At 34.3% G+C, this 12,499-nt stretch overlaps 1 protein-coding gene across 1 annotated transcript; it reads left to right on the top strand.

Moving 5' to 3' along the window:
• Nucleotides 1-10,499: 10,499 nt before the first annotated feature.
• On the top strand, nt 10,500-11,860 carry LOC145333513 (uncharacterized). The gene is made up of 2 exons (XM_080178672.1): nt 10,500-10,581; nt 11,149-11,860. Exon 2 carries the CDS (start codon nt 11,150-11,152, stop codon nt 11,642-11,644), a length of 495 nt encoding a protein of 164 aa, XP_080034798.1. The 5' UTR covers nt 10,500-10,581; nt 11,149; the 3' UTR covers nt 11,645-11,860.
• The last annotated feature ends 639 nt before the right edge of the window (nt 11,861-12,499 follow it).

Here is a 12,499-nt window from a genome sequence, read left to right as displayed (position 1 = left end):
GTGAAAATTCAAGTGTTGTTTCCCCTTTTATATAGATTTTAGAGCTTTACTTCCATGAATTATACACATCCTTGTTTTTATTTAGAAGAGTAGCATTCCAGCATAGCGATAGTGATAGCAGTGAAACTGACCAGGATGATGCTTGGGGTGAAACTGAAGCCTAATTGGTCCACCAAATATTATGAATATTTGAAATTAGTATGGAAGGGAGTGGACATGGGGTGTTTATTGCAATAGTTTCCAATTTTTCTTATTTGTTGGCTACACAACCTTGGGGTCTTTTATTGAATTTTGATTGGTTGGTTCATTTAGTTGAGTGTCCAAATATTTTAACCACTAATTGTAATTCACAGAAGGGGCAATTTTGTGTATGATCATTGGGGATAAATCGGCCATTGTCTTATCTCTTTAGACTCCTGAGCTTAATTGTACCACAAAATATTGTAAATATTTCTAAAATATCATAAATAATATTTATACATTTTAATAAATTCAAAATTATTTACAGGATTTTTAAAAGCGAAGCTTTTCTATAATTAGGGTCGGTCCGTCCGTCCGTACGTCCGTCCGTCCGTCACAAACGGATAGCTTTTTCGTTAATTTAGGCATGTTAGAATTGTCCTATCGATTTGAAACTTTGCATGGTGATTCCTTTAGTAATTAGGTACGATTTAAAAAGCGTAGCAACTCTATAATCATTACACGAATGTCCGCATGTCCATTTTAAAAATGTTTTTTTTTTACTTTTTAACAACAAATTTTTATGTGATCTAATCATTCTATTGATCTGATTTTTGGTATACTGATTCCTGGGACAACAAAGTATAATTTTATAAGCGAAGCAACTCTACAATCAAGTCCTAAAAATGTAAATATGCCAATACACATTATCCTGTATCAAGCAGTTTTTTAACAAATTTACTTAAACTTTTGCTTCAACTCTTATACATTTATATTCTGATTATTCAGTTCTGACACTATATAAGTGTTAATGTACGTTTGTCCTACCATTTCAGTGCTTCGCTTTTATGGATGTTGTCATCCTTGTTAATGATAATATTATTAGTAGCAAAATTACTCTATAACTCACTACTTTGGTTTTCTGTACGTCCTTTTGAGTTTTTGTGTGTGAATATGCCTTTTTAACAGGGCTCTCAGTGCTCTCCCCCCCCACCCTCATTGTCAATTTTAGATTTAGAAGGAAATTTTGTTTGGACTTATACATTTATATTTTTCTTATTCAGTTCTGACAGAGTTGCTATTATGTTTGTTGTCACCCTTGTTATTAGAAGACCAATTTGAGGGAAATTCTTAGTCAGTCTTCCTAATTTTAAGCTTTTTATGTTTTATCTCTTGGAATTAGGGTTGGGCCGGATAGTTTTTTGGCCGGATACCGGATACCGGATATCCGGCTGATTTCAAATGCCGGATATCCGGTAACCGGCCGGATATCCGGCCAACGCCGGATATCCGGCAAATATCCGGTTATCCGGCCAAATTACCGGATATCCGGCCGGATAACCGGCCAAATTACTACATATTAAAGTATCAAAAAAGGATATAGTCCCTTTCGTAGCAACGCACCTTAAGGGGCGATTCGTTGTATTTAAAATTGCTTTTAATAGGTTATTTTAGGTTAGGTTAGGTTATATTTGGTTAGGTGATTGCCCCGCAGGGCTAGGCAATTGGCCCCGCAAGGTTAGAGTCCCCTGCGAGGGGCTAGAAATAGGAGGAAAGCTACTGTGAAAATACGAATAATCGCTCCTTAAGGATAACTTAAAACCTTACAACGACTTTTTTTATAAAAATTAAACGGACTAAAACCACCCTGGGACCTAAAAAGGAGAACCATATCGGTTCATCAGTTAGCGAGATCCTTCGCTACAGACAAAATAAAGCTTACTACTTTATATAATAGGATAAAATTAAGGTTAAAACTTAAAAATTAAGTAACTATTAAATCTCCATAGCAAATAAATCTAATTAACTATTACTACCCTCAATATGTAATATCAACCCCTAACCCCCCCCCCCCCCCACCTCTGTTTTTTTCTATCCCATTTTCTGTGTATAAAAGGTAGAAGGCTCCAACTGAGTGACTTTCGAAATATGGGTATGAAACATAACTAAGAGTTGAAAATTTTTAATACCTCCTTCCTGGCGGGCACAGGATGCCAGCAAATCTGGTAAGGTCATTCAGGTAAAAAGTAAAAATATTTTTTTACTTAAACAAAGCATTTCATGTTATCTAATACTAAAATATCCTATAGTCGTACATCCTCATATGTAATATAGATGTTCAAGTCGATTTCAGGTTCCAGGTATAATCCTGCAAATTCTGAACCTCCATATATATATATATATATTTATATATTTCATAAAATCCGTTGCCGTTTACCTGCCAACCGTCGGTTTGCGGCTGGCAGCTGCCAAGTACTGCTGCCACCGCCAAAATTTATGTTTTGAGATTTCTAATATAAAATTTACATAAAGATAAACATATTCAGAAAAAAAATTTCTTCTAGCTTCAATAATAAGAAAATTACAGCCATTTAAGATTTAAAAAAAACAGAGATTTTTGTTGTAAAATATAAAAGATTATATTGCCGGATATCCGGCCGGATAGTTTCAATATCCGGTATCCGGCCGGATATTGAAAATGGCCGGATATCCGGCCGGATATCCGGCCACACCGGATATCCGGCCCAACCCTACTTGGAATTTCTGATATAACAGAACGCCCCCCCCCCCCTCCCTCCATATTAGGGTTAGGAAGACAATACCGAATCGGGTACTCCTTTACAGGGTAGCTTCTCTTTAATCTAAAATACGAAAATTAGGTTGATCACACCTCTTGGGGCAAAGCCCCTAAAGGCTATGGGCGAAGCCGCTATTTTCTACATACAATACAACCTTTTCCATATCATTACCCTCAATTATCTAAACCAGTTTCTTTGCTTTGACGTCAAACTGTTATCGAGACTATTTGATAGTGATTGTATCGTATATAAATTTTTCTCGCGTTTTTATGGTAATTTTACATGAGACACACAATCATAATCTACGAATTTAATGTTATGTTGGGCTTAATAAATCATTGGAAATGTCTGACATCAATCATGAAACAAGTAAAACTTATTCAAAGGAATGCGGCCAAGAGTGAGATGCCATATTTAGGTTCAGGTAGTTAAAATACTATCTTATTTCAGTGGGACTGGGGAGGTATTTATGTTTATTCTCCTATTATATACAGTAATAAGCGTTTTTCTGTCTGTAGCGAAGGATCTCGCTAACTAGCGGACATATATGGTTCTCCTTTACAGTGAAGCTCCTTAAAGGTCCTAAGGTGGTTTTATGCTATATTCTGCCCTTCTATATCCCTTTGAATATAGAGCCCTTAGATGTTAGGGGCGCAGTCACAATATAATAAAATGATATTAACCTAGATCTAGATATATCTTATAGTTTCTGAAACATTGATTATTTGGAGAACCTTTGAAATGAGATTTATATACTCTTCTAATTAAATTTAATGGTGGTGTCATTTTTCTTTACCAACTTTGGCTGTTTTAGGGGGTGTATTAGAAGGATGCATTAACCCCCTGTCTGTACACATCTGTTTTTAATAATCCTGGAGGTGGATCTTTAAATGTGTAGCCGTTGCCGTGGCCGTAGTCGTAGCTGTCGCCACTGCCAGTGCTGCCAATAAAGCATGGATTTGTAAATGTTTGAAGTGTTTAGGTATTATTATTATTATTTTATTTCATATTTTTAATTAAAATTCAAAAAGTGGTTATGATTTAAAGATCGCGTATAGCCGTAGCCACGCGCAGCAAATTTGATTTAAAGATCGCTATTAGCTAAAGGTTGTGCAAAAAAAATGTGAACCTTTTTAAAATCTAGATTGCGCGGCTTGTGTTAATAGTAGAAAAACGTTATGCATACCATTAGAACCACTATTAAGTCTATTTTTTAGAAATATTAAAACGATTCCTGTGCTATGTATAGTTTAGGAGCGAGTGGTAAAATGTCCCAACTGCCTTAAAACTTGACTTGCGAGTAAATCATTAAAGATTAAAGTATAAAAAAAAATATATACATTTTTAAAATTCAAATTGCGCGGCTTGTATTAATAGTAGAAAAACGTTATGCATACCATTAGAACCGCTATGAAGTCTATTTTGTGGAAATATAAGAACCATTACTGTGCTACTTATATTTAGTTTAGGAGCTACGTAGAAGAATGTCCCAACTGGCTTAAAACTTGACTTGAGAGTAAATCATTAAAGATAAAAAAAATGAAATGACTGCATTGAAATGCTGATTACAGATCTGAAAACCGTTTTGCAAAATATTGATTCAGTCTGAAATGATTTTCAAATAACCTACCAAAATGAACAATTTTGACTAAATCAGCCTTTTTAGGTAATGAGCTCTTATTCGAACTAGGAGCAATATTTTTAAAAAGGTTATCAGATTCATAATCAGCATTTCAATGCGGTCATTTTGATATGCAACATGCCTGTGTTTGAAGGAATTTCAATTTTTGGTTTTAGAGGGGGTGGGCACTCTTTATTCTCCTCGCGCGCCCGTTGTTTTGGATTAAAAAACCTGTTTCAAGTTTCACAGGTTTTTTTTATAGGCCCAGTAACCCTTGCTAATGTGAAAAAATGTGAAATTCCAAAAAAGTTGGAAATCAACCCGCCTTATTATACCCGTGTTTTCTATTTATTTGGGGAAACAATAGAATTATAAATAAAAAAAAACTAATTAAATATAAGAGTGTTGAAGCCAATTTCAGATTCCATATATATCATAGATCCTAACCCTCCAGACCTGCAGGAAATTTAAAACAGCTCCTCCAACTGCAATTTTTGACTAAAATACTTAAAAATTGTCTACATAACATGTTATTTTTTGGTAAATATTCGCCGCTGCAAACCATTTAGATCTGCGGCAGTTACAAGCCGGGGCTACCTCAAACAACCCCCGCCACTGAAAACTCAAGTTTTGAAAATTTGTACATTTATAAGTTAAAGGTTGTTAAATTCCGTATGTAAGAAAGGAACCCCAAGAAAAAACTTTATACCTTTAGCAATAAAACGAGCCGAGAATGCACCCCCCTCTCCTATTATCTTAGCTCCTATTAGGGCTAGAGTGCTATAGAATATCTTGCATGTCCCCTGTTTGATAAAGAACTTCCGACTATATGTCAGTAAAAGTTGTATTTGGCTTCCTTTACCTTTTTATTTATATAGCATATACGTAAAATTTAACTCGTTTATAGTATATTTAATTATTTTACATAGAATATTTAAATAAAATGATAAAATGTAAAATAAACAAATAATTCTATATTTATCATTCATTATTTTAATACGTAAATTAGTTATTAATAGAGTAAAGTAGCTCAATATTACGAATGTTCTTCAACAAAAAATCTGATAAGTCATTTTAATGAGGCTAAGCTTTTTTTTTTTGGGGGGGGGGGGGATAAACCCCCACTAAACAAAATCCTAAAGTGACAAAGGCACCAACAGAATTTTTGGTATTATGTTAGATTTAACTACTTCCCCCCTCCACCTTTCTAAAAAAGTTTATTACCAATATCACTGAACATTTAGTCTATAGTTTACAATGTACGTTTATTTATCCATGCATGATTGTGGTGCTTTGCTAGGTTATCAAGTTGTTTGTCCTCCTTGTTATTTTATTTATTATCTGGTCTAAATAACACCGGAAATGAATAAAAGGATTTATATGAAACAAAAGGATCAGGTGCAGTTCACAGTAAAATGTTTCAAAAATTATGTGAACAAAATTTTAACCAACAAAAGAAGGTCTAAAAATAACTTAGTAATTAACATTTATCTAGCAGTACAAATTAATACCCTAAAGATATATTTTAATGCATAATTTTTTGTCATTAAGCTTTCATTGGAATTTTACTATTCCAGGTTATCTATAGGTCTTCTAATGTTGCTTTATGGCTGTGTGAAGGTATAACATGCTCTTTAAGTCGTTTGGCAGCTAGCAGCTTTCAAGTTTATAGATTTATGTAGATAATTGTTTACAGGAACATTTTACTGTGAACTAGACTCGATCCAAACAAAACAATAAAAATATTATATTCAAAAGGACAATGTAATAAACAAGTGTAAAAAAAGGATTATTATTTTGTTAAGTGCTTTTTTATATTACTAAAACGTTCCTTTATTCTATATCTATAATACAAAGTAGAACGATGTCTGCCTGTTTGTTTGTCTGTTTGTTTCGCTAACCGCTGAACCAATCAGGTTTCCCTTTATAACTATTTTCTTGGGGGGTGGGACATCCCAAACCCCCCCAAAAATGAAAGTACCTCCCCCCACCAAGACAAATTTTTCTTTTTCTTTTTAAAACTAAAATTAAAATAGCAAGGTCGACTACCCCCCCCCCACATTCAATTTTTTCCTTCAATTTTTCTTTTAAATTTAAAATACAAAAAAAATTGGTTTGATCAAACCTCTTGGGGCAAAGCCCCTATAGGCTAGGGGCGAAGCCGCTAGTTTTAATATAAAATACTATTAAATTCTATCGGCTGCATCCCATTATTTGCTATTTTTAAAGGGAGTTTTTAGAAAAAGGCCTGAATCCATTCCTCCCCCATGGTTACATACAAAATGTAATCAATTCTTGGTAGTTTTGACAATCCTAGTTTTAATAACTGATCAAGATTTTAATAAAAGAACAAAAAGTTTGAGAATGCATGTTATTGTTTATTGTAGCTTAATAGTTTATTTTTTTATTAGCTTCTCCTTCTGTCTATATGGCAAGAGAGATACATGTTTTTTTTTATGCTGGCCAACGTGCAGGCCATCCAGAGAGATACCATGCAGTATTCAACGCCAAGAGGACGGGACTATCCGACAGAACGCGCCAGTCTACGTAGGTACGGCCAAATACAAGATTGAAGACTTAGTGTGGTATCTGGCCCCCCGTCTAGTACCTGGGAAGACAGGTAAAATCACGAAGCGATGAAAAGGCCCCTGGAAGATAGTACGCCATGCCACGGAGGTCCATTTTGTTATCCACCCAGCCTCACCTACAGCCAAGACATCCAACAATGCTGATTACCAATTAGCCACACCAAGCAGAGGGTGTCACGCAGAGCCTGGGTAGCTCGAGCCATCCTACACCGCTCTACGCCCCAGGAGAAGCCTGACGTCCACCACTGGTCAAGATTTGATGTCCCAAAGCCCACAAAATCTTGAGGGGAGGTTGTGGTAGACGGACAGACCATCACTTTCCCGAGAAGTTTAGCTGCAAGTTAAATTTAGATACCTTATCAAGATTCCATCTACTCACAATGGCCCCCTCAGACAATGGCCATTGTTCCTGGCAAATTCTATCGGCGGATAAGCAGCGGTCAACCCTTATCAGCAAGAAGGGGCAAGGGTTCCCCCTTCTCCCTCCAAGCACTGCCGCCTACCCTTTTGTCCCAGCTACACAAGTTCATCCCCTCAGATGACCTACCCTTTTCCCTTTCACCTGGACGGATCACCACCTCTAATCTTCACCCTTCTACCCTTCTACCCAAGTTATCTAGCTATCTCTGTAATTTGGATATAAATACTGTATTTTTGTTATCTTAGTTAGTACCAAATAAATCTTTAATTCTTCAACACTTGAAGTACCTCTCTGGATAGAACCATCGAGCTAAGTGCTCTGTCGGGAAATCACGCTATCTTGTAAGGGGCTGAAACGCTTCACCCCTATTACATGTCTTTTAATTTAGAGGGAGGGGAAATTAGATATAAATTACACTGGTACATACCCAAAGTTTATAATAATGTTATCTTATTTGTTGGTTTACAATTTTTGTTTCTTTTTTCCATTTTGATTGGTCTTCCAGTGCCCTTAGTTTTTACAAATCAGATAAGTTTTTGCCATTTTACGACCATGATAAAGCTTTTCAACCCCTCTTCCTAACAAAATTTGAGAGGAAAAAATTTAAATATAAATAGTTTACTGTAACTTGTTGGTTAATCCTGATATTCTAAAATATATTTTAGTTCAAATTAAATTGTATAACAAACAATTATATAAAAAAATAAATTTTAATGACCATATTTTTCTGTATGTTAAATAATACTTTATTACCTTCAAGTCAGGGCTGGGGGTCGCAAATCTTTTGGACTCCTGCAGAATTTAAATTTGGTTAAATTTCATTAAGTATCCCCAAACTGTTTGTTTACAATACAGTTGCGGCTGCCTTTCTCTGGCATTGGAAACATCTTTCCAGTATGGCTTCAAATCCGATAAATATCCGACGGATTATAACCGGTTCTAACCATACAGAAAAATCATTTAAAGCATTGCATTGTATTACAGACAATATTCAACGAACATTGAAGTGAAAACTAATAAAATTGATACCAGTTTTGTAAGCCAAGGACTTTGGCTCCTTGGGGCTAACAAAGCAGGTTTTAATCTCATATTTTTTATTTTTTTTTATCCGCGGAAAGCTGTCTATAATACGTTGCTATAAATAACAATAAAAAATTTCAATTCATATATCATATATGATAATATAATATGTAATACGTTAATTTAATAAAACAATGGCCGTTTTAATTGTTGTTATTTTTTTTGGCAGGAATTAGTGATGGATTGAGAAAATATTTTTTCTCAATCCATATGTTGAACTTGTTGCTTTTTATAACTTATGTTTTTAAGTGGATAAAGGTGGTGCATATCAGTTTAACAACAATATTATCTTCTCCCTCCCTGGTAAATTTAGTGTATATATTCAATATTCATAAGTGTGTGTAAAAAAATAACCAAATTTTAACTATCGCTGTTATAACTTGAATGGAATGACTTTTAGAAATACTATATTAATAAAGAGAATTTTTACACATTCTGGGCAGGTCCGTTCATTCGTTCATATTTCTGTACCTCTGTGATGGATTGCTTTTTATCCATGTTATAATTGTTCTATTGATTTTAAACTTCCAGGATCCCTCCAGGCCTGTGTCTATTAGTTACAATTTATAAAGCACTAGTGGCTTTGCCTGTAGCCTCTAGGGGCTTTGCCCCAAGAGGTAATTAAAAAAAATGTAGTACATGTGGTGTAGCACTAAATGGTTGGTATCATCTGCATCATCAAAAAAAAATTATGGGGATTTTTTTATTTTTGGAGGGGTTGGGGGTGTCCCATCCACCAAGAAAATAGCCTAAAACCGCCACATGACCAGTAGGTATATTCCCCGTAGAGTAGAATCCAATCGGTTCAGTGGTTACCGAGATCTTAAGAAACAGACGGACAGATCTCATTCTACTTTGTATTATAGACTAGTGGCTTCGCCCCTAGCCTCTAGGGGCTTTAACCTATGAGGTAATGGAAAGTCAACCCTCGTATAAGAATTTTGTTAGAGTTATATTTTCAATAAAGTTATTCTTTGCCGAATTACTCTTTGATAATATTTTTTTAATAATTTTTCTTTTTTTTTTTTGGGGGGGGGGGAGGGTCATGGGATCTTTGCCCCATGCTGCAGTGGGGTTCCTCCACCCCAATTTCTGGATTTTGTTTATGAGAAAATAGCTTAAAACCACCAAAGGACCAGTAGGTATATTCCCAGAAGAGTAGAGCCCAATTTGTTCAGCAGTTACTGGAGATTTTACAAAAAATGTGAATACATTTTTTTAGGGGGGTGTTTTTTTCAGTTTTTGAAGGGGGGGTTGGGGGTGTCCCACCCACCAGGAAAATAGCTTAAAACCATCACAGGACCAGTAGGTATAATCCCTGAAGAGTAAAGCCCAATCAGTTTAGCAGTTACTAAGATCATAAGCTTCAGAAGGATAGACGGACAGACGGACAGACATCAAGCTACTTTGTATTATGGATAACAAACTTATAATAATTACCTAAAATTACATCTGGATTTTTTACATCCTTGTTTATACAGCATCAGTGCAAACAAAACTTAAATGCTTCAGAGCTTGCATTACAATTCTAACTCTCTATTCACAAAATATATTTATGTACCTTTAGATATTTAACAAAATAATAGATACAACCTAGATACATCATATCTAAATCATCCAATAGGAAATCAATGAAGGAACAGTCTGACCTTATTAGTGTTTAGAGTAAGCCATGAACCGTCGCATTTCCTAGGATAAAGGTTTTCTTGGGCAATTCATATCGTGTACAATTTTATTCCCTTAAATAATGTGAAACATATGGCATAACAAATAATAAGTCAGCTTAGTCTTAGGATAAAGTAAGCTTTAGGGAAATTATATCCTCCAAAACATTCGATGCTCATATGAATGAACTATATATGTGACAACAAAAATAATATAGGTGTTTGTCTACTTATACAATTTCCTTTTTGATTTGGCAGATTATTGGGCCGGTTTGACCATCTAAATCTACTATATTTATTATCAAAATAAACACCTTTTCCATTGATTTTGTTGCATTTAAAAGTGGGGATTTTTGTTAGTAAAATAAGTCTTTCAATCTCGTTGGATCTACGTTGTAGGTGAGAGAGAAAGGTCACACACATATTTGTAACACGTAATTCTTGTTAGGTAGCATTTTTAATTATTTCTTAGTAGCGAAGCTACTCTCTAATTTGAAATGTCCGTCTGTATGTATGTATGATTTTTTCGGCTCCTTATAAGATAGAGGGCTGAAACTTCTTGTCATTATTTCCATCAATATGGAGCATTATAAGGTATAAAAATATTTAAAATGGTCAGACTTTTTTTGAGCAGCTTTTTAGCTACTTTTATTTTTCACAACTGATTTTCTCTGCTTCTGTAAAAGTTAAAAATCTGAAACTTCATGTCAACATACCCATCAATATGGAGCATATTTAGGTATAAAATATTCATGGCGGTCAGACTGCTTTTAAGCAGCTTCTACTTTTTACAACATATTTTCTAAGCTTCTACAAAACCGGCACAGGGTCTTTGCCTTGTAGGTAAAGTTTCAATAGCTCGGGCCCCTCTATTTTTTAGTCACAATCAAAAACATTTTTGATATCAAGATGGTTGTAGAAGAAAAATTATCAAGTGATTGGGTGATGTAGTTTTATAAAATTAGTTACGCAGATTTTTAAAAAATATTGCTTGGTTGGTACTACTTTTTTAAAGGATGATTGGCATGGCGCTGAGTGCCTGCAAGCTGATGATGTTGTTCACAGTACTGACCTTGTTGTTCTCCTGGCACACTGTACACACACTAGACTTGGATATTGTGCAGGTTTCTTCAGACGAGTCATCAAGCGGTCAAGTGTTGAGACTCGAACCCGACAGTGTTAACGAGCTTATAGTGTCTGGAAAGAATGTTCCTAGTTACCTGAAACATGTACAAGAATGGTCGAGACAGAAGAGGGAGGCTAGAAGTCCGTGGTGGAAATCTATTCTACAATTTGGCAAGGAAAAACATGAGAAAGGTGTACCAGATAGTCTAATAATAGAACCCGAGACGAACCGCCGTAAGCTGGCGGCCAGCCAGGGCTCACCTGGAACTACGCTGTCACAGCGGCCGTCCATTGAGGAGCCGCCAGTCAGCCCGCTGTCTAAAATGCTTGGCGGCCTTCTTCCAAACACTAACTTCAGTAAACCTAAAATTTTACTATTTTATTAAATGTCGTCTTTGTCAATGAACAATCTAGAGTGGTTGCAAAATGCTAAGACGACATTTGAATATGGTTCATATTGTTATAATAAGATTTAAAATGTGGGAAACCTCTCATATTTTTATTATATAGACTATTTCTGTAGATCTTTTTAGCAGCTTTTCTTAGTTCCTAGTCAAGCAGAGAAAACTTTTCTGCCTTTCTCTTATTTTGAAATAATTTAAAATTTTGCACTTTTGAGTAAAATCCAGATTTTTTAGTTACTTTAAGAGTTTTTTTATTTAATTGTATCCTTTAAGTAAAATTAAATAATATTTAAATGATAATGATACTTAAAATACTTTTAAAATGGGGCATGAAAATTAATGTATATTATGTATTTTATTAATATTAAAAAAAAGTAATAATTAATTTTTGTTTACTTCTTCAAAAATAACTGTTCTTAATCATGCTTCCATAAAAAAATTTGCCATACTGTATTTGTAATAAAATTACAAGGGCATTGTAAAAAATATTTTTTTATATTTTATGTAAGTAAATAATAATGTACTATGTAATAAATGTTGTAGTTTATTAGATTTTAAAATAAACATTATCTATAATAAAAAAAAAAAAATATTAATTTAAATATAACAATTCTTTTAACAATATTATATAACTCCTAAAGAAATAATTCAATAACAAATTAACAGCATACCTTTTTTTAAACATGAAAAGAATAATTCTGTTTGTTTTCATTTGTTTGTTTTTTGTTCAAATCCAGGTAAAATTTATTAAACATTTACAACAAACAATAACTACATGGATAGGAATAAATAATCATAACATAAAAGCATTATAATACAGATACAATAGTCAGGTTG

This window comes from Acartia tonsa, chromosome 12, assembly GCF_053477335.1.
Source record: "Acartia tonsa isolate MP-2025a chromosome 12, ASM5347733v1, whole genome shotgun sequence".
Classification (NCBI taxonomy): domain Eukaryota; kingdom Metazoa; phylum Arthropoda; class Copepoda; order Calanoida; family Acartiidae; genus Acartia; species Acartia tonsa.
The sequence above is the reverse complement of the archived record's forward strand: the minus strand, read 5'-3'. Positions and strand labels throughout refer to the sequence as shown.

Bases quoted from the DNA above. Each gene is read 5' to 3' on its own strand.
- LOC145333513 (XM_080178672.1), top strand. From the start codon at position 11,150: ATGATTGGCATGGCGCTGAGTGCCTGCAAGCTGATGATGTTGTTCACA.